The sequence below is a fragment of the Mustela lutreola genome, chromosome 17 (assembly GCF_030435805.1).
Source record: "Mustela lutreola isolate mMusLut2 chromosome 17, mMusLut2.pri, whole genome shotgun sequence".
Lineage (NCBI taxonomy): Eukaryota > Metazoa > Chordata > Mammalia > Carnivora > Mustelidae > Mustela > Mustela lutreola.
The window spans coordinates 41,226,969-41,246,872 of NC_081306.1; the positions used below are offsets into that span (position 1 = coordinate 41,226,969).

Below are 19,904 nucleotides of genomic sequence, written 5' to 3' on the forward strand. Positions count from 1 at the left end.
AAATGGCTCCCAGGGTCTCACTTTGGCGCTGCGGGCCCCGGACAGGTATTCTGGCCGGACTGGGTTAGCAATGTTAGGCGGGGGGTACTCCGCCAGGGGTGCAGGGGTGCCAGCTGCAAGATGCAGACGCTGGGGCCTGAGTGCAGGAGTGGGCCGCCCCCAGGCCCCGGGCGGGGACATCCTCAGCCCCTCCCCAGACTGTTTTCAGCCAAGGGTGTTGTGTCAACAGCCACGGTGTCCAGGCTGTTTGTGTGGGGACAAGGTAGCCAGTGTGGGTTAAACACCTCACGGGGCAGGGGCAGAGGAGAGGCCCAGCGTTCAGCCTTGCTCCCAGGAGACCTTCCTCCCTTTTCCGCATTGCCCAGGGACTCTCTAGGCCCTTCAGCTGCTCATTCTTGGGATTCTCTGGGTCTTTCCACCCAGTGACCTTTAACAGCAGAACAGCAAGGAGAGGTGGGGACTGTGTTAGCGGTTTATTTCCTTTGAAGACTTCTCTAGAAAGATTTCTAGCTGCTGCTGTTTGCCCAGCCGGGCATGGCCTCCCCTCCTTCGCCAGGCTCAGACCCCGTCCTGCCTTGGGTCTGTGTTCCCCTTCTCCCTGCCCCTTTCCTCCTCCTCTCGCCGGGATCTCCTAGAGACCACCGTCCCTGGGGCTCTTCGTGTTCTGTCCCCTTCTCTCAGTATTTTTCTTTATCGCACTTGATGACCTCTCTGTCCCTTGTCCCTCTCTGTTTCCCATTTCCTCTCTGGAGAACCAGTTAGGGGAGGAAGCTGGTCTGGTGTGGAGGAGGAGGAGGACCCTTTTCTTACTTGTTCCCTGGCCACCCCAACTCCCTCTCCTAACCAAGAGCACTGAGGCTTGGAGGCCAGACGGAAAGGGCCCTTCAGTCACTCTCCTGCTGTTTGTTTCCCAAGGATCTCCTTACTGCTCGGTGTCCCGGGCCCAGGCCCTCCCTGCGGTCCCCCTCCGTGCGCCCCAGGGCACTCTGTCCAACGTGGACTCCCGCCAGCTCACTGGCCAGGGCAGAATGACCAATCAGAGAAATGACACTGGGTCAGCCTCCAACTCCAGGACAGAAAACCCGAGTTCCCTGGGCACAGGCCAAGACGAGGACCGCAGCTGTCCTGGCATGGAGTAGCCACTGTGCCGCCTCCCTGGGGCCTCCTGTATCCAGGCGAGCAGCAAAGAATGGAAAAATCCCTGGCCTGCTAGAAGATGTCTGAATGACTGGGCCATGTTCCTCTGACCTCGCCCCCAGCCCGCCCTTGCACGGCCCTGTCTGTGGTCACATGTCCGAACCCCACTGCTGGCGAGCCGGGGAACCCCAGACACACTGTGGAGCTTGCCCAGGCTCCCCCTGGGCTTCTGACCAGGCGGCAGATGCTGTGGTGCTCTGCAGACTAAGAGTCCTGTGGCTTGGCCCCAGCCTTCGGGAGGTCACCTGCCTGCCCCCGTGGGTGAGATCGAAGGAGACAGTCCCAAGGACCACTGTGAAGAACGCCATTCCCCCCACGTTGGGGCCTGGGAGCCATGCCGGGGAAGGCTGAAGGAAGGAGATGGGGGCGCTCCCTGCGACCCCTACACAGAGTGGGGAGAACTCGAGTGGGGAGGGAGGGGCTGATGGGAACAGCCCAGCCTGAGTTCCCCAGCCTCCTCCCTCTAGGTTCTTGTCACTGTAATGAGATTCTCCATAGGGATTTGAGAATGTGGCGATTCCATCCCACGGCTACCCTGCACCCCAAGGAGGGAGGTCGAGAGAGACCCCTGGGCTTGGGAGGAGATGTTCTCACCCAGCAGAGCTGAGGTTCTGCCATTTCCTGTCCCTGGGGAGCAGCTGGCGTTACCAGGGCAACAGGCTAAAATAAATCTTGTCTGGGTAGGGCCAAGGGCAATGTTGCTAGGGCAACTGATTAGGCCAATTGTTCGGCTCCAGGCTTTTCCTGGTACCCAGCATGGCTAAATCACCTGGCACTGCCTGCCCAGAACGCAGGTACTCAGATCCCTGCTCCCTCCCGCTCCCATCTGTGCCCAGCACTTCTGGGTTCAGTGACACAAGGTGGCCTGGAGCTGGTCCTTGAGGCAGCCATGATTGCACAAGGACTGGGGTGCTGCACGGTGGCCTGGCTGATGGGGAGCGGGAAGGAGGAGGGATGAAGAAGGCGCCTGTGGGTAGCTTCAAAGCACAGCCCATCGAAGGACCTGTGGATGCCCTGTTCCTCCAAGCAGCACCAAGCCTGGGAAGGGGAGGGGCCTCCAGATCTCTTTTTTGCTTGCTGCTTTGCACACCGTAAGTCTGTGAAGACCACACTGGAGGCAGTGGCCTTGAACATACTTCTGTCTGGGTGGCCACTTCTAGGTCTGTTGCATACCTGCTTCTCCCTGGCCGATGCCCACCAAAGGCGGTGACTGCCACCGGCCCCAGTGCATGCATGAGCTGACGGCACCTCCCCTGCCCCTTGGGAAGCTATGGCGGACCCGGATGCACCTGGTGGAGGCCCCGGGCACCCCCTGCCTACCAGCCAGCCGCCCCCCCTCACCATGCTGGTTGGTGCTATGCACCTCACTCTCAACGGGACCCTTGAAAAGATGGTCAAGGATCCTAGCTTGCTCGCACGCTGCACTATGGCTTCCCCAGTGTTCCAGAAGAGTCCCACACAGGCCTGGGAAATGGAGAAGCGTCAGTGGGACGGCCTGCCCTCCCAGCTCAGACTGTCATGGCCTCTGGACTAGCCTGAGACAGCGCAGGCTTCCCTTGCCTCCGTATTCTTGTTCTATCCTCTCCTCCCCATATGCCCTCTTCAACAGGGGCCTCGGCTGCGCACTTCCCCCTCCTCTACCCTCTCCGCAGCCCCCGCTTTAGCTCTTACTTGCCACAGAGCGATATAGGAGGTCCTCTAAGGCTCCCACCCAAGCATCAGCTCCTGGGGTGTCTTGCAGAGTGGGCAGTGACTAGAGACATCACCCCCCACCCCACCCCACCGCAGGAGTCTGTGGTCCTTGGAAGGATCAGAAGAGGGGTGGTGTAAAATGTCTGAATCCCAAACCTATCTCAAAATCTTAGGACGGAAGAGGCAGAGGGTATCTCCACCACAGAGTCTGCACCTCTGGTCAGAGCCTTCAGCTGGCCCATGGTGGCATTTGGGGACAGCGGTGCTGAGGGCAGTGAGAGGTTTCTTCCCAGGTTCTCCTTCAGTGGCCCCTTGGCTGGAATTCTGGGGGTGTGGTCTATGCACAAGGACCCATCTAAAAGCTCACTTATCTGAAGACCCCTCCTGTCACCCTAAACGCGGAGAGAACCTGAAACTCCAGCTCTTCTGAAATCAGCACAGCCCAGTGCTTGGTGGCCCTGAGAGCTAGGCTGGCTTGGGAAAAAGAGCATGGGACCATTGTTGGGGGGAACGCAGGTGCTGGACGCCTAGAGTGGGAAGTGGCGGGAACAGAAGGTGGCGCCGCCTGTCAGGGCCGTCCCCAAATCGGCAGGACTGCGGATCGCTTCCCGACGCAGTTCCACTCACACTGGCCTCACTTGGCCGCTCCCTTAGCAGTCAGCTCAGATCGGAGGAGACGCCCACGCACTCCCTGCCTCCGCAATCCCAGCCCAAGGGTGCTTGGGGTGGGGTGGAGGCCCGGTCCCCTAGACTTCCCCAATCAGACTTCACTCCCACGGCCCGACGTCCAGCGCTGGGGGCGCGCGAGGGTTAACCCCGCGGGGGTGGGGACTCTGGAGCGGTCTGCAGAGGGAGGGAGGGAGGGAGCGGGCAGGAGGCGTTTGGAGGCGTGGGGAGCCGGCCGGGGTCGAGCCTCCGAGGAGGCCGCTGGAACCTCGCGGCAGCCAGTGCCGCATCCGCCGCGCGCAGCGAGGGGACACCGCATACCCCCTGCCCCAAACTTCAAGTCCGGAGCAGGGGCGAGACGCTGGGCATCAAGACGGGTGGCAGCCTGTCAGGACGCTGCCCCCTTCCCCGGAGACCGCCACCTCCACCCCGCCTCTGCTGAGTCTCAGCCCCGATTGCCTTTGGCCGGGGATGAAGCCCGGAGGCGGTGGCCCCACGGCGGCCCCGGAGTCCGACCTGGCGGACAGGCCGCTGGTTCTGCCGCGGCCCTGGGCCTGTCCGGCTGACGTACGGCTCTGCGGCCACCTGCGGAAGCAGAAGTCGCAGCGCCGCCGCTTCTTCGTGCTCCGCGCCGACCCGCCGCGCCTCGAGTGCTACGAGAGCGAGAAGAAGTTCCGCGCGGGCCGAGCGCCGCCCAAGCTCAGCGTGAGCCTGGCGGGCGCGTGCACCATCAGCAAGCGCGTGGACGCGCGCCAGCGCCACCTGATCGTCCTCTACACGCGCGACCGCAGCCTGGGCGTGGCGGCGGCCTGCGAGGCGGAGCAGCAGGCGTGGTACAGCGCCCTGCTGGAGGCGCGCGCGGCCGCGGGTGAGGCCCGAGCCTGGGGCGGGCGGGGCCGAGGGCGAGGGGCCGGGGCTTGGGTGATCGCGAGTTTATCCGGGGTTGTCCCTCCCTGTAAGTCTCCGAAATCAAGTTCAAATATGAAGCGTTTACACGTGTTTAGTTCTCGGGGCAGTGACTCCAACCGCCCCGGCCCACGAGCCCCTGTGACCGGCCCCCTTTCTCTCCAGGTCCCAGCCTCCACGAGGACCCCGGCGCCTGGATTCTCGCTCCGTTTCAGGACGTCTGGCCCGTGACGCTGCGGCCCAAGGGACTGGGGCGAACACAAGGCCTGGGCAGCGGCCGCTACCGCCTGTGCCTGGGTTCGGGGGTGCTGAGCCTGCTGCGGAAGCCCAAAGGCAGAGGCTCTGGGGACACCCAGGCTTCGCCTCCGCCGCCCGCCCTGCGCCTGTCCCTGCTCAGTGTGCGCCGCTGCGGCCACGCAGACTCCTTCTTCTTCCTGGAGCTCGGCCGCTCGGCGCCCACGGGTCCCGGGGAGCTGTGGCTACAGGCGCCCGACGCCCTGGTGGCCCAAAGCATTCATGAGACTGTACTGGCCGCCATGAAGCGACTCGGGGAGGGCGGTGCCACTGGCAGGGCTGAGCCACTGCCAAGGGATCCCCCGACTGGCGCTTACAGACCCTCTGCCTCCCAATCTTCTCCGACCCTGGCCTCGACAGCCCAGTCAAGTGGCGGGAGCCCTCGCGGGGGCCTCGGGGAGAGAAACAGGAAAACCCTCCAGATGCTGGCAAAGGCAGCCTCGCACCCCAAGGACTTGGAGCTGGGAGGGGGCTACGTAGCCATGGGAGCCGGGAGCAACTATGAGCCCATGGGGGGTGGCGAAACGGGTGGCTACATGGTGATGGCACCCCCTGGCCTTGCGGCCTCTGCCCACGCAACTCCCCACAACCAACTCCAAGTTTGCCAGGGCACTGAATACGTTCCCATGAGCCGCTTTCTGCCAGGGTCCTTGTTCTCCAGCTCCCTGCCCGGCTCCTATGAGCTCGGAGCTGGGGAGTCTGGACCTTCCTTTCAAGGACCCCGTCGCAGCCTGGGGGAATGTTGGGGACCAGCAGGGGCGCATCCCTCCTTGCAGCCGCCCTCAGAGCTAGCAGGGGAGTACGTGTGCATCAAGTACGTGGCCCCTGACTACTTAGGAATGGGCACTGCCACACAAGAACCCCCCAACGGCCGCCTCAATTACGCTGACCTGGACCTGATCCCTTCACTGGAGGTTCGAGGTGACAGCAGGAACCCACAACACAGCTATGCCCGCATCGAGTTCCAGAACCTCAGGGAGGCTCCGGTGAGATGTGGGCAGCTCCGCCCTGTCTAGCTGAGGGATGGATGGGGAGGAAGAGAGAGAACAGAGCCAAGTTATGAATGCCTTCCTGCCTGCTCCCCTCAACCCCCCTCAAACTGTTCCCAAAACAGAGGGGCTCTCAGGCCCCCTAGGACCTGCTCTCAGGTCAGCCCTGGCCCCCAACCCTGCCCCCAATGACTGGTCCCTCAAGGACCTGCTCCTCCCCACCCCGCACCTGCAGGGCCTGCCTAGTATCTCCTTGCAGCCAAAGAACTAGTCCCGGCCCCAGGGCCCCAGAGCAGGAGGTACTGAAGCACCAGGTATCTTATCTCTACTGCTTCCTGAAAGTGCTGTGCCACTCCCTTCCTCCCTAATTTCCCTCTTCCAGTGACAACACAATCACAATACAACTCAAGTGTTCACACAATCCTCCCTTCTCTGGAGCCTAGTGGACCTGAGAACCTTCTTGCTTCCGTGTCCTTGTCTTCTGTATACTGTACTGTGGACCCCGACACCCTATGCCCTACACCCTATTAAAGTGGTCCTGCTTGGTCAGCCTCGAAAGGCCTTAGATCTACAGATTCCCCTGCCCCCTTGCAGGGGTGACCGATGAGTAACGAGAGTTTGAGAGGTGGACAGCCTAAGCCACGTAGAGGAAGAGAACCCATCCCTGTCTCCATGCCCCACTTGGCTACTCACTTACTACAAGGAGCTTGTTTGCAAACCAAAACACTGTTTTATTGTCAACAGAACCTGCGGGGGGGGGGGGGGACCCACAATGCCCACAGAAGAGCTGTGTTCAGTGGGCTTCTGGAGTTCGTGGGACAGACAGGTCAGTGCAGCGAGAACAGCTGGGCCCGCCACTGGGGCCTGGGTGGTCAGATACAGGGTCTGGGGAGCCAACAGGGGGCGTGGGAGCCCCCGAGGAGGCAGGTCTCGGAGCCCCCTGGCTCATCTGCAGGAGGCCAGTGAGGGCGATCAGCTCAGGCCCACTGAGCCAGGCGGTGGAGCAGCCCGGGGAGGGGGTGCGAAGGACCCAGGGAGTCATGACAGGAGGTGGGAGCAGCAGCTTCAGAGAGCCCATGACCTGAGGAGAACGAATGGAGAAGTGTCTTCTCCCAAGCCCTGCGGGGGGAGTGGCCCCAGGCTCGGGCAGGAATTACACTCACCTGCTGAGGGGCCTCGGACAGGTACAGCGGGACACGCTGGCCACAGGGCAGCAGCGGGTCTGACAGAAAGACATCTTCACGGCACATCACTGGGAGCCCTGGGGAGGAAAAGCCAGGAGGGCAGCAGGCTGGGGTTCCCACACCAGAGAGGGCCGCACTGGTTCCCAGACGAGCTCACGCAGGGAACCTCCAGAGCCTGGGGGACCAAGCAAAGTACCTGCGTCCCTGGGCACGTGCTCTGCGTTCTGATGCCCTGTTGCTGGGGCCCGGGGCCTGAGGTCCCGGCCTGACGCTGCCTCATACAGTGGCCAGAATGAGGGATGACACAAAGTCCGGCCTGAGAAGGAGGCGCCTGATGCACAGCTGGGCCCCTGTGCCAGAGGCAGGAAAGATGGATCCCTGCAGCTTCGGCCCCCTCCCGGGGCACCCCTGCCCCCTCCCAAGGCCTGGGCCACAGATACTCCCAACTCACCCACACCAGCCGGGGTCCTGCTTTAGCCTTGTAGCTGGGGTCCCACGGTGCTAGGACCGTCATCCTCGAGGGGGCCACCTCCCAGGCCATCTGGGGCGGCAGGGCAACTGCAGGGGTGGGGTTGAAGAGATTAAAAGAGGCTCAGGAGTCCGTGGAAAGGTGTCTGGGGCGGTAAAGACTGCAAGGCCTGTACCTACCTGGGGTTCCCCGGGACTGCTCGGCAGCCAGGCCTGGGGGGACCCGGGGCAGCAGCTGCTCTCTCCGGGTCCAGGAAGGCCTTCGGGACCGGGGCTGCGGGCTGGGAGGGGGAGGTACTGAGGTGCAACCGTCACAGCCTCCCCCTTATCTCGGAGGCAGGGCCCGGGGGATCTGGGGCCGGGAGTCTGAGCACACCCAGTCCTCAGTGTGGGCGGCGGCGGTTTCCTCCCACGGTAGGGCCCCCTGTCGGATTTCCCTGCGGCGGGGCCCCTCACCTGTCCTGTGGGGGGGTTCCTGGCTCCCCCAGTCCTTCCTCTCCAGAGCTCCAGACCTCGCCGGGGTCACTGCCCGCCGAGGGGCCTTGTTTCTCGGGCGCCTGCTCTTTGCCCGCGTCCCACAGCGGAGGCGGCCGGGGCAACATGCCGCGTCTGACGGGGAGGGCAGCGCGGGCAGCAACTCCGGGCCCCGCGTCCGCACTGTCTACACCGTCCACGCCGTCCACGCCGTCCACGCCGCCCGCGCCTCCCACCTCGCTCCTCCCGGACCCACGAGGCTCCCTCCTCCCGCGGCGGCCCGCCCTCTCGCCGCCCCGCGAGCGCACGTCGCCGGCCCACCTCGCGGGGCCTCGCGACCACGCCGGCGCCCAGCGCGTTTCCGGGCCACGTGGAGCGCGCTCCCGCCGGGGTCTCGCGGGCGCCCCCTGGCGGCGGGGCTGGCGGGGAAGAGTGGCAGCGCCCCGCGGCAGGGCCACCTCCTTTCCCACGACGCACGGCATTCATTCGCAGACGGACACACACACGCATACCCGAGGGGCAACCTATGGGGCCCGGCTTCTTTATTGCACTTGACACAACATCTGGGACCGTCTTCTATCCTAGACCCTCCGCCACACCCAGGGGCGGCCAGGGGCCTCGCTGGGCCTCGCTGGGCCTTGCTGGGCCGGCCGGCTTCCAAACCCTTGGGCGGGCCGAGGGGCACCCAAGTAACAGGGCCAAGCCTGAGGCCGCCCTCACCAGAGTCCTTGCTAGGGAGCAGAGCCGGACGCGGCTGTCTTCTCTGTTCCTGGGTTCCCGGCCGGATCGGAGCCCTGTGACCCGACCTCGACCCCTATGGCCGTTCCAGCAGTGCGTGGATGACAGCAGCGATGTAGGGGAGGCCCCTTCCCGGGGCCCCCTCCTCTTCCAAGATGTGGTGGGGCTGGCACAGGGACTCCTGGGGGGAGGGGCCCGGGTTAAGTGCCCGTCACGTTGTTCTCTGGCTTCCCTGTCCTTCTCAGAAGGCAGTGGGGGAGAAACCCTACAGAAGCCTGGGCAAACAAGGCTGACAGGATGGCCCTTCCAGGTGGAGGTGGCCAAGGTCAGGGGCATCCTGGACATGGGTTGGGGACAAACGAGATACAAGGAAGCTGCCAGCAGGTGACAGAAGGGCGATGACACAGGAGGCCAAGGCTCAGGGGAGCAGAGACCTGTCATTTCCAGAGGGAAATGCTGGAACAGGCAGGCTGACAAACAAAGCCCCTGGGGCATGGCCAGGGCTAGGCCTGGCCACAGCAGGAGCAGACGCAAACACACACACACAAGAGGCGGCCACGGTCTGTACAATTTATACACAGAGACAGGGACCCAGCCTGGGCCCCTGTATCCCCTACAAATATAGAGTTCTCTCTACAAAATATAGATAATTTAGCTCCCCAGAACAATGTGGGGGGTGGGGGAGGGACGGCAAAAGGAGGAAGGTTGAGATCAACCCTCTGAGGGAGCAGAGGGCAGGGGCTGGAGGGATGAAGGCACCATCCTACTGAGAGGTGGGGGAGGGGGCGGGGCTACAGGAGGGTGGCCAGAGGCTGGGGGCCCAGGGTCTGGGTACACCAGAGTGGGGCCTCTGAGGTCAGTGTTTGTGAGGGGAGGGGGCTCACTAGTGTCTTTGGTAGGGGCTGAAGGCACCACTGGTAGGGACCGGGGTCGCACAGGAGTCATAAATAGAAATAGGGTGATGGGGGCGGGGAGAAAGGGTGACTTCAGGTCCTAGGAACCCAGGAGCCGAGTGTAGACGACAAAGAGCAGCAGCATGAGGACCACGTAGAAGAAGATGAAGCCGCCCAGACCAGAAGGGGGCCAGACGGGCGGGGGGGCCCTGCCCCCCACCCGCTTCACAGCCTCCATGGTGGTCCATAGCCCCTGGGCAGTGCCCTGGAGGAGATCCGAGGGCGAGCACAGGTCGGCCTAGGAAGGGAGTAGGGACAGACGGACAAGGACAAAGAGCAGACGTCAGCAGCAGCAGCAGCAAGACAATCCTTCCCACCCCCTGCCCTCACGTGCCAGGGGCTGAGCCACGCCCACATGCGCAGCGCAGGGCAGGGACACATGCAGGGCAGGGACACATGCAGGACAGGACAGGGACTTGCGGACATGCTTCTTTCTGGGGAGCAGACACCCCTGTGAATGGAGCCCCGCCACCCATGCGGAGTGCTCAGCTGAGCCCGGAACGTCGCCACCCTTTATAGGAGGGATCTGCCCTGGGCTCCCCAGAATATACCCCCCATACCTCAGGCACCCCCATTTTTCGACAGGCTTCTAAGAAACTCTCCACATTTTTCCGAGACTTGAGAGCACTAAGTTTTGGCTGGGGGAGCGTGAGAAAGGAAAAGGAGAGGAGAGTAAGGGAGAGGCCCTGGCCGTCCTCTGTCCCATCCCCTGCCTCCCGCCCGGGGACAGAACTGACCACAGCGGGTGAGGGCACGTGGATGAAGGGCACGGAGCGGGGCCGCAGCTGGTTGGCCAGCTGACACAGGATGACCCCATTGGCCAGAGCTTCTGCCAGGTCCTCGGGCAGGGGCCGCTGCAGCCTTGACTCAAGGACCTGGGAGGCAGGAGGATGGGGGAGGGGTCAGGTTCGCTGGGGACTCCCGCCTGCCCCTTGCGTCCTCAGTGGAAGCACCCACAGGGTAGGGTGGGAGGCCAGGGAACTCGAGGAGGCTGAGCGGCCCCCTCAACTCCCCACCGTGCCCGGCCCCGCAGATCCCACCTCTCTTACCTGGCGCAGCTGGGCCATTAGCTCCTTTTCATCCAGAAGCTGGGGGGATCGCCGAGGTCTCAAAACACAGTCTGGGGAGGAAGGGCCTGGAGAAAGGGGAGGAATGTGGGCTTGTCTCTGTCACCCGCCGCCGCCAACTTCCTAGCTGGGTCACAGTGTCTGGCACTCCCATCTCCTGCCTCCGTGCTTGTGGGATTTTCAACACAAAGGACAATAGACTAGCGACTTCCCAGGCCAGAAGGGGAGTCTGCAGCCCAGGGCTGAGGGCTGGGTTAGCGCAGGGGACAGGGGAAACCCACCTGAGCCACTCTGCGAGGAAGAACGGAAGAGGAAGCTGTTTGGTCTCTGAATGGAGCCGAGTGGCCGGGGAGCAGGCACTGTCGCTGGGGGCCAGAGCCAGAGCCAGAGACCGGTCAGAAAAGACACCCTTCAGAGTCCCCCTCTTCCCTCAGGCCCCCAGGCCCCAGCCACCCCCTCACCTACAGAGTCCCGCCTCCTCTTCCCCCAGTCCCTGTCCCACCTGGTCCAGCCGCAGGAGGGGGGTCCTGGGAGGTGGGGGCGGGGGCGGGGGCTCCCTGTCCTCCTGAAGCTCCCGGCTGGGTGGCACTGGACTTCGGCATGCCACTGAGGACAGACAGGAAGCGAGTTAGAGGGGATGGCCGGGGCACGGCGTGCAGGGACAGAGCTCAGGGAGGTGGGTCTGCGAAGACACATACTCATAGGAGGCCTGAGTGGACGAGGCAGCGGCCCCTCCGCCAGCAGCCCTGATCCCCAGCTTCAGAAAACTGGAAAATGAAGGACATGTGGGGTCAGCAGCGCAGGCAAGGGACCCGCCAACCCCAAGGGGCAGAGGAGCTTCTGAGGACCCATTTCCCCTCATTTCCAGGCCCCCGCCCAACCCTGCCCCCTTGCCCATACCTGTCCTTCCTGGGGGCCCCCCACAGCGCACTGTGCTGCTGCTGCTGCTGCTGCTGCTGCTGCTGCCGCCGCTCCCGCTCCTGCCACAGCTGCAAGGTGTCGGGGCGCCGCCGCTCCTCCCCGGCCGGCTCCTCCCGCCTGTGGGGCAGAGGCAGGACCAGTGAGGCAGAGCTGGGTCCGGGGACAGGAGGGAGGCGAAAAGGTGCGGGGTCAGGTGGCTCCGGGGTACCTGCTGCTGGACGCCTTCTCGGTGTCCCCTGCCACAGGGCTTAATTCTGGTGGCCGCTGCTCCTAAGGAAGGAGCAGCAGGAGATGGAAGTGCTCCCCCAAGCCTGCACCACTCCCCGCCCCCCACAGGTCCCTTGCACACTGCACAGGACCTGCATGTGGCCAGGAACGGGACCCTCACCTCAACAGCGCCTCGCTCCTCGTCCTCCCCAGGCACGTGGCTGTCAATGAAGTCAATCTGCTCAGGGTCTCCGTCAGCTGGAGAGGCCAGGGCATGTCAGCAAGCCTCTGGGGGCCTTTAGGCACTCGTACCTTACCCCCCACCCCATACCCCGACCCCACCACTCACCAGAGCCATCCTCTCTCCGCTCCCTGGGCCCCCGAGGCTCCCGGGCCAGCTCTGAGATCCGGAAGGACAACTCCGAAAATTCATCTGTTGACTAGAAATGCAAAAACGGGAGCGAGCTGCGCTGTAGTGCTGGGGGTTCGTGGGGTTCAAGCCCCTGGGGTCTGCTGCTGAGCCAGCCCTTCCCCGAGATACCTGGGCAAGGGAAAAAGACCACTCCAGACACGAACAGTCACCCTGATACTCCCAGGCACCAAGCAAAGGGTCCTGACTCAGAGTTTCTCCCCCAGAGCCAAGACCCCCAATGTCCCGTGGAAAGGAGGCCCTTACCTCATTCCCAGACCACCTCTTGCTGCCACTGTCGACGCTGTGGAAGCCTGAGTCCAGCCCACCATCGTACCGACGTCCAGGAAATAAGTCCTCAGCAGGGCTGGTGGCCGCCAGGGAGAGCCAGTCAGTCCAGCACCTCTCATCCTCCCACCAAAACCCACGAGTCCGTGCTGCCAGGAAGGAGCAGGAAGTAACCAGGCGCTTGCTTCCTTCCCACTTGGGACTTACCAGGGACTGAAACTCGGGGGGCGAGAAGGGGCCAGGTCCCCCAGCGCAGACCCCCCACGCCGCCCAGCTTCTGTCGACAAGTACTTGAAGATATGAAGTTTCCCCTTCAGACAGATCTAGGTATAAGGAGGCACATGGTAGGGGTTAAGGGAAGGGGGCTCCCCCGGATCCTGCCTGGCTACTCAAGGGACTCATCTCCCAACTCCTACCCGTTCCCAGCCCCGTCCCCATGGTCTAGGGCAACCCGCCCCCCTCACCTGAGCCGGAGGGCTCTGCAGGGGGTTGCTGTCCAGCAGAATGACCTGCAGGTGCCTGAGGCGGCAGAAGGAGACCGGGATGCGGGAGACACGGTTACAGGAGAAATCCAGGCGGACAAGAGGAAGATCCCCCAGCTCTGGGGGTGGGTGAGGAAGAGTCAGGAGCCTGCCCAAGGGTGGGGCCTTGTGTTCACTTCCTCTGCCCTCTGCTCTGGCCCACTCGCCACCCTTGGGGCCACCACGTCCTCTGGCCTGGCTGGCTGGCTGAGGGCGTGCCCTGAGAACAACCTCCCTGCTCCCCTTCCTGCTTGAATCAGGCCCACCTCCAGGCCTCCCCTCCCCGAGCTCCTGCCCAGCTCATGGGCTTCTCTCTCCTCTGCCCCCCCGACCCACCCCATACTCCGGCCATTCCTTCATCCCTGACTGACCGCCCCAAGACCCAAACTGCGACACTGCACATGGTCAAAAACCATGACTTGCAGCCGAGGCTGCGGAGGGTGAGCGGACCATGACCTGCACAAAGGCACCCAAGCAGGAGGGGCCTGCATTCCCACCGGAACTTTACGAGCTAAGCCCTTCCCACCCCAGGCAAGGCTGTGCCCACCCACACGAAAGGGTGCCCTTTTTCTACTTCTCAAACATGCCCAGTGGGATGAGGGGTGACTAGAGACACAGAGGAGCACTCACCACCCCCAGGCCCAGCGCGGTCTGAGTGCTCGTGAGCTGGCTCGGACCACCCTCGCACCACATCAGACAACCTCCAGCCCTGTGAACCCCCTCATGTGTGAAAATAAAGCCAGAAAGGCTTCTGGGCCTTTCCACGTGCTGTTTGCTCAGCTGGGACACGCAGTTTTGTGACCATCTTTCAAAGTGCAGCTCAAGTGTTGCCTCTTCTGTGAAATCTCTCCAGAGACAGGTAGGAATTTACTGCTCCTTTCTCGGTGTCCCCAGGGCATTTTTGCTTGGGTCTCTCTTACGGTCACATAAGATCAAATTATGTGATCGGATCTCTGATCAAATGCTTGTTTACAGTGCTACCAACTTAGCAGGAGAGAGGGCCAGAGTAGAAGGAGGGGGAGCCCAGAGAAAATGGGTGACCACCTGACCGCCTCTCTTGTTCTTTATTGTTCATATTTTTATTTTTTAAAGATTTTATTTATTTATTTGACAGAGAGAGAGAGACCACAAGTAGGCAGAGGGGCAGTCAGAGAGAGAGGAGGAAACGGGCTCCGTGCTGAGCAGAGAGCCCGATGCGGGGTCGATCTCAGGACCCTGGGACCATGACCTGAGCTGAAGACAGAGGCTTTGACCCACTGAGCCACCCAGGTGCCCTCTCTTGTTCTTTAAAACCAAGATTTGCACGGCTCCGGCTCCCATCCTTCCTACCTGGCCCTGGCTTGCATCTCTCGCCACATCCGTGCCTGGCAGTGCTCCCTCCCACCCGCACGCTTTGCACATGGGTTCCCTCTGCCTGGGATGCATTCGGAAGGAGAACTTTCCTTCACAGGTCAGCTCCTGCCACCCCTCGGGGGGCGGGGGGCAAGTCTTCCTCAAGCTCCCCGAGCAGGGCCACAAGCCTCCCTCTAGCTCCCGCAGCTCTTTCCATGGCCTGCTCTAGCACGTCCCTCCACTTGTCTCTCCCCGGGAAGCCCGGACATTTTCAGAGTTGGCCCTAGGTGTGAGTGACATCCCCGTCTACCTGACCCCCACCTAAAACATAGGATGCACACAACAGTGCCGGCGGAATAAGGGAAGGGGCACCTGCTTTGGAGCAGAGGCTATCAAATGTTGGAGTGGATCACAATTAGCTCATTCAACTGGGGTCGGGGGCTGCTTGGGCTCCAGCTCATGGCTCCATTGACTCGGAATCTTTGGGGGAGGAGGCATAGGGCATCATCTGACTCAGGTGCCCGAGAGCTTCCACTGGCTGAGTGATGGCCCTGGGTGGCCCTGAAGGTCCCTTCCAACCTTGGGATTCTGCAGAGTGCCAACCCACTTACCCACTCTCCTTTCTGTGCCTTGTTCCTCATTTGTGAAGATAAAGTTAATAACCTATGCCTTGTCAGCCTCAGAGGGATGCCAGTCAAGAACAAATAATTTAGTTTGTCTTATACACTGCAAAACCCTGGGCACCTAGGTCGGTGATGTTGAAGAGTCTTCGGGACTTCTCCAGTGCAGACATACACACTCTCTCCACACCCCCACACCCCCACCAGATCTCTATTCTCCTCACCATCGGGCAGGGTGCTGAGCTGGTTCCTGCGCACACTGAGGTCCCGCAGGGAAGGGAGACTGCACAGCTCCGCCGGGAGGGCCTGCAACTCATTGCCGCTCACATCCTGCAGTGAGGAAAGAAGTAGGCCAGGAGCCACGAGACCAGGGGCATCAGAAACTGCCTCCAGCCCCTAGCCACGTTCTTCGGTGCCCCCCTCCCCAAACTCTCCAAAGGCCCCTGGGGCCTGGCTCGACGGCCCCCTTCTTGCCCTGCCCTCACAAGCTGCCGCAGGCTTCCCAAGGCGCTGATGTCGGGAGGCAGAGCCCCTAGTTTGTTGTTGCTGATGATGAGCACCCTCAGGGGCAGCTGGCAGATGTAGGGTGGCAGCGACGACAGCTGGTTTCGGCTGTGGAAGGGAGAAAGGCATGGGGCTCACTCCCCAGGCCCGGCAGCCCCGTGCTGCCCTCTCTCCGGGGCACTGGGAGGGGCACTCAGGGTACGGTGCGCTGGGAGGGACTTGGGGCTCCCACCCTCTGCCGGCCATGCCTCCCTACCTGAGGTTGAGGTAGGTAAGGGCTGTGAGATTCCCCAAGGCTGGATTCAGGCATCTCAGGCAATTGTGGTAGAGGCTCAGGCCCTCCAGGGACACCAGCTGGCACGCTGCCTCCGGCACCTCGGGGAACCGGTTCCGGGACAGGTCTAGGAGAAGCAAGACATCAAGGGAGAGCTGGGGACAGGCCCAGCCCCTGGACAGAAGGGCCCTCGACTTTCCCAGAGCCAGCTGCCCAGCAGTCCGCCTCCCCGTTGGACCTAAAGAATCAGGCCTGTAAACCTGGGCTCCCTGGAGAGAACAAAGCTTTCTGCAAAACCGAGCACATTCCGAGCATTAGCAGAAAAGCAAAGGCCGCAGGGTCACTGGGCTGGAGAAGCCCACACTCAGGACAAACCACCTTCAGATACACAAATGAAGGGCTATCCTGGAAAGGGTGACTGGCTTCTAGAACTCTTGCGGTTCCTGCTGTTGCTCCAAAGGAAACAGCAAGGTAATGGGCCAGGCGGCTCAAAGTGAGTATGGGCAGCTGCCCGGGGAGACCACTGAGAAAGCTAATCCCTCTTCGCCCCTCCACGGGGGCCTCGTCCCCAGCCTCAACCTCTTTTCAACACAGGGGAGAAGCCAAGGGTCATTAGAGTCTGGCTCTAGAGAATAAGGCTCCTGGCACACTGGACAACGGCTGTTCATCGGCCCCTCTGATCAGCAAGCCAGCTCCAAAGGTTTGTGAAGGAACAGACACCCAAGGACCAGGAGGGGAAGGCGAGCCGACCAGGCTGGAGGCAGAAGCTGGAGTCCTCAGGTCCCTCCCACCCCAGCCTCTTCAGGACCGGCCTCTTTCCCACCCTCTCCCAGTCCCACTGGCTCCCCTCTACTTCCTATCTTACCGACCCAGGCTTCAGGCGCTCAGCACTTTTGCCTGTGTCTTGGTGTGGGTGAGGAGCCGGGAGGCAGGTAGGGAGAGTGAAGTCTATGACCACCGCTTATTTCAAGGGGTCGCTTGCTACTCCAATGAAAGGAGTCAGGCATGGGCTTTCTGCCAGTCTGGGGACACTAACCGCTCAGAGCTCTGCAAGCCTGGGTTTCTGTTTCCTCTCCTCCCCTGCACAGGGAGGGGCCCAGGGCCTGCAGGGGGATGTCCCTGGCGATAGAACTTCTGTGAGCTTCTTAGGCAGCCCTCCCCAGGAAGGCGTGAGCCAAAGCTGATGGGAGGGAAGCTGGGGTCTATCCCCCAAGGAAATGAGTCTTGTGACAGGAAATGGAGTAGAAACAATCTATCAGGTTCTGTGTCGGTGTCTGGTGGGCCCTATGTTTCCCAGGGCGGATGACAGCCCGAGACACCAGGCCTCCTTTTTCCTCCCTCTCTGCTCACAGCCCTGGTGTGCAAGGAGAGAAGACCCTTCAAGGGAGAAGAGCAGGTTGCCCCGAGGCGGAGGTGGCCAGATGCAGTCGTCCTCTGTTGGCCTGCCACCTGGCTGCTCTCCCTGCACCTACACAGGTGTGTGTGCGCACTTGTGCGTGCTGGGGATGACGCTGGGGGAGGACAAGATGGGGCAAAAGCTCGGAGCGGAAGGGAGCCCAGGCTGGAGGCGGCAGGGCACAGGAGGCACAGGATGTGGTCTATAAGACTGTGAGCTGCACTTCTCCTTTGCGAGAGCCGCCCCTCCCCGCCATCTCAGGATTCATCCTGCTTTCGGGGGCCCCAAGGAACAGAATCCAGAGGATATCAGAGACCTGTGCCATAGGAGATATGCAGGGAAAACCATGCTTCAGAAAGAGCGGGGAAAGCAGGAGAGGGCTCATAATACTTTAGCGGAGTGTTGGAAGTGTTTGGTCTGGGCGGTAGGGCGAGGTGTAGAGGACAGGGTACACGCAACCCTGACTGTCACTTCCCTTTTCCACCCCAAACTATCAGCAATCTGCTTGGGGAGAGGGATCAGAGGAGAACGTTCTGGATAAGACAGAGTCCACCTGGCCTACAACCTGGGTCCAGAAAGGATTCAGGATTTCTGCATGGAGAGCGGGGAGAGGCCCGTGGGAAGCGAGGATTTTCCCGCTCCAACACACAAGCTCACTCAGAAGGGCCTGCACCCCGAGCCGAGCCGGAATGCTGGTGGAGGAGCGTGGGAGGGGGCAGGAGCTGGGAGGGGCCAGGGAGTTCTTGGTAGTTTTCCCCAGGAGTCCACTCACAGAGGCAGAGCCCTAAGGAAGTCAAGAATAACATTTGGTCTTTGTCAAAAAACAAGCAAGGGGGAGGGGAAAGGGAACAGACGGCGAGTGTCACACAGCTGCTGAGGTCAATCTGAAGCTTGGGGGGGTTAGGCGGCTGGGGGAGACGGAGAGGGAGAGGAATGGCTCCTGGGGCTCACTCGGTCCCTGAACTCACTCTCTGCATGGCGGGGAAGCGAGTTTACCCAGCAACCCAAGTAAAGTGGAGAGGTTTAAACCGGTCCTCCCCAGAGCAGTGGAGAAAACAAGGCCGGTGCCCTCGTGCATGTTTGCAGGTGAGAAGGCACCTGCTGGAGAAGAAACGCAACCAGTCTCCGAGCTGTGTCCTCAGGAGGGAAGACACTCACCCAGCCCCAAGTCCCACCCTGGGCTAGGCTGGGGTGGGGCTTCGGGAATGCAGGCCTCCTCCCCGCTCCCAATCTCCACCCCCCAGCTGCCAGCCCAAGGTCATAGGTTGTTGCCTCCTGAGCAGCTGTGGCCTGACTCACCTGTCATGGTAGAGTCCCCCACACCCTGCCCTCAAGAGACACCAGGAAGGGGGCGCCTGCGTGGCTCAGTGGGTTAAAGCCCCTGCCTTCAGCTCAAGTCATGATCCCAGGTCGTGGGATCGAGCCCCTCATGTGGCTCTCTGCTCAGCAGGGAGCCTGCTTCCCCCTCTCTCTGTCTGTCTCTCTGCCTGCTTGTGATCTCTATCAAATAAATAAGCAAAATCTAAAAAAAAAAAAAAAAGAGAGAGAGAGAGAGAGACACCAGGAAGGAAGGAGCACGATTAGAGGGATCTGTGAGTGGGGGAGTAGAAGGGCAGTGGGACAGTCTCTAGTCTCGCAGCACTCCTAGCCAGGAGATAAGATTTCCTTCCTTTCAGCAACTGCCTCATGTCCCTCCCTCTAGGGGAAAGTAGAAGCTGAAACGGGAATTCTAGGGTCTCTATGAGGTCACAGGCTCCACAGTGACCTCACACACGCGAGAAGGAGGGGGAGTCTCGGATAAGGGGGTCAGGAATAATAGATGGAAGAGCTCGAGGAGAAAAGAGTTAGGGGACATGGAATATTTGCTTCTTTCCCATAGGCTAGCGGGGTGAAGAGTCGAGAGGGCCTGCGTCTTTAGGGGGCGGGACAACAGGCACGGTAAACAGCAACACCAGGTTGTTAGGGGTAAATCCTAGGGAAGAGAAGGCCTAAGGCTGCTCGCATCTCGGTGGAAGGGGGGGGGGGGCGGGGGAGAGTTGGGAGACGAAGTGGAGGAAGATAAAGGAGTCCTCAGAGGGGGCTCGTGGGGGCCGCTTTAAGGGACGATCAGAACTGAGGTTGAGGAGATCAGGAAAATGAGTCAGCCTGGTGAGGGGCGGGACCGTTCTACAGGTGCGCAGCTATGCAAATAAAGAGAAGCAGAAGACCGGGGAATTCTCCCAACGCTCGGCCGGGGCGCTGGGCGTTCCGTGCAAACGAGAAACGCGTTCATTGTCTGGTAGTTCTCAAAGTGGGGAGGGGGAGGTAGCAGGGTTATGCAAATCGGCGGGGTCGAGAACCCCGACGGTCAGGTGAAGGGGCGGGCCAGACTCCGGAGCCCGGTGAGAAACAAGCCAGGGGCGGGGCTATGCAAATGAGGGTCCCGGCCGGGGTAGGGGGGCCGGGTGCACTCACCAGCCTGGGTGATGTCTGACAGGTCGTAGCTGCGGGCCGCGCCCCGGGGGAAGTGCTTCAAGCGCCGGTTAGATAGGTTCAGGGTCCCGGTGGCCACGGCCTCCTCTAGGGCCCGCTCTGCACTGCGGCTCCCGGGCAGACCCGGAGACCCTGGAACGGAGGTCGTGGCTGCCGCCTCCTCACCCCCGGCGGCGAGTGGGGCCGCTACCGCCGCCGCCATCCGCTCCCGGCGGCTCCCGCTGCCTGACTGACGGGACCGGCCGTCCCTCCTTCCCCCTCCCCCTCCTCGGAGCCGCCGTAGTCGCTTCAAGAGGGCGGAAACGGGCTCAGGGACCCGGCGAACCAATAGC

General features: G+C 62.0%; 3 protein-coding genes across 6 annotated transcripts; 1 reads left to right on the plus strand and 2 right to left on the minus strand.

Moving 5' to 3' along the window:
* The first annotated feature begins 3,194 nt into the window (after window positions 1–3,194).
* On the plus strand, window positions 3,195–6,363 carry LOC131820117 (insulin receptor substrate 2-like). Of its 2 annotated transcripts, XM_059155676.1 has the most exons (3): window positions 3,195–4,423; window positions 4,627–5,741; window positions 6,127–6,363. In XM_059155676.1, exons 1-3 carry the CDS (start codon window positions 4,027–4,029, stop codon window positions 6,127–6,129), a joined length of 1,515 nt encoding a protein of 504 aa, XP_059011659.1. In that variant the 5' UTR covers window positions 3,195–4,026; the 3' UTR covers window positions 6,130–6,363. The 2 variants fall into 2 exon arrangements, with proteins under 2 accessions (XP_059011659.1, XP_059011658.1); XM_059155675.1 differs by having other exon boundaries at window positions 3,198–4,423; window positions 4,627–6,363.
* Window positions 6,364–6,451: 88 nt separating this feature from the next.
* SAP25 (Sin3A associated protein 25) lies at window positions 6,452–8,282 on the minus strand. 2 transcript variants are annotated; one of them, XM_059155678.1, is made up of 6 exons: window positions 7,853–8,282; window positions 7,577–7,677; window positions 7,380–7,486; window positions 7,125–7,278; window positions 6,908–7,005; window positions 6,452–6,825 (listed from the first exon to the last, which is right to left on the minus strand). In XM_059155678.1, exons 1-6 carry the CDS (start codon window positions 7,996–7,998, stop codon window positions 6,538–6,540), a joined length of 894 nt encoding a protein of 297 aa, XP_059011661.1. In that variant the 5' UTR covers window positions 7,999–8,282; the 3' UTR covers window positions 6,452–6,537. The 2 variants fall into 2 exon arrangements, with proteins under 2 accessions (XP_059011661.1, XP_059011663.1); XM_059155680.1 differs by having other exon boundaries at window positions 7,573–7,677; window positions 7,853–8,055.
* Window positions 8,283–8,509: 227 nt separating this feature from the next.
* LRCH4 (leucine rich repeats and calponin homology domain containing 4) lies at window positions 8,510–19,836 on the minus strand. Of its 2 annotated transcripts, none has more exons than XM_059155666.1 (18): window positions 19,555–19,836; window positions 15,687–15,831; window positions 15,412–15,538; window positions 15,151–15,256; window positions 12,918–13,054; window positions 12,661–12,776; window positions 12,433–12,532; window positions 12,106–12,196; window positions 11,938–12,014; window positions 11,758–11,819; window positions 11,529–11,666; window positions 11,327–11,395; window positions 11,131–11,234; window positions 10,910–10,993; window positions 10,611–10,696; window positions 10,299–10,436; window positions 10,122–10,199; window positions 8,510–8,789 (listed from the first exon to the last, which is right to left on the minus strand). In XM_059155666.1, the coding sequence occupies exons 1-18, from the start codon at window positions 19,772–19,774 to the stop codon at window positions 8,685–8,687; spliced, it is 1,983 nt and encodes a 660-aa protein (XP_059011649.1). In that variant the 5' UTR covers window positions 19,775–19,836; the 3' UTR covers window positions 8,510–8,684. The 2 variants fall into 2 exon arrangements, with proteins under 2 accessions (XP_059011649.1, XP_059011648.1); XM_059155665.1 differs by lacking the exon at window positions 8,510–8,789 and adding an exon at window positions 9,165–9,799.
* Between the last annotated feature and the right edge of the window lie 68 nt (window positions 19,837–19,904).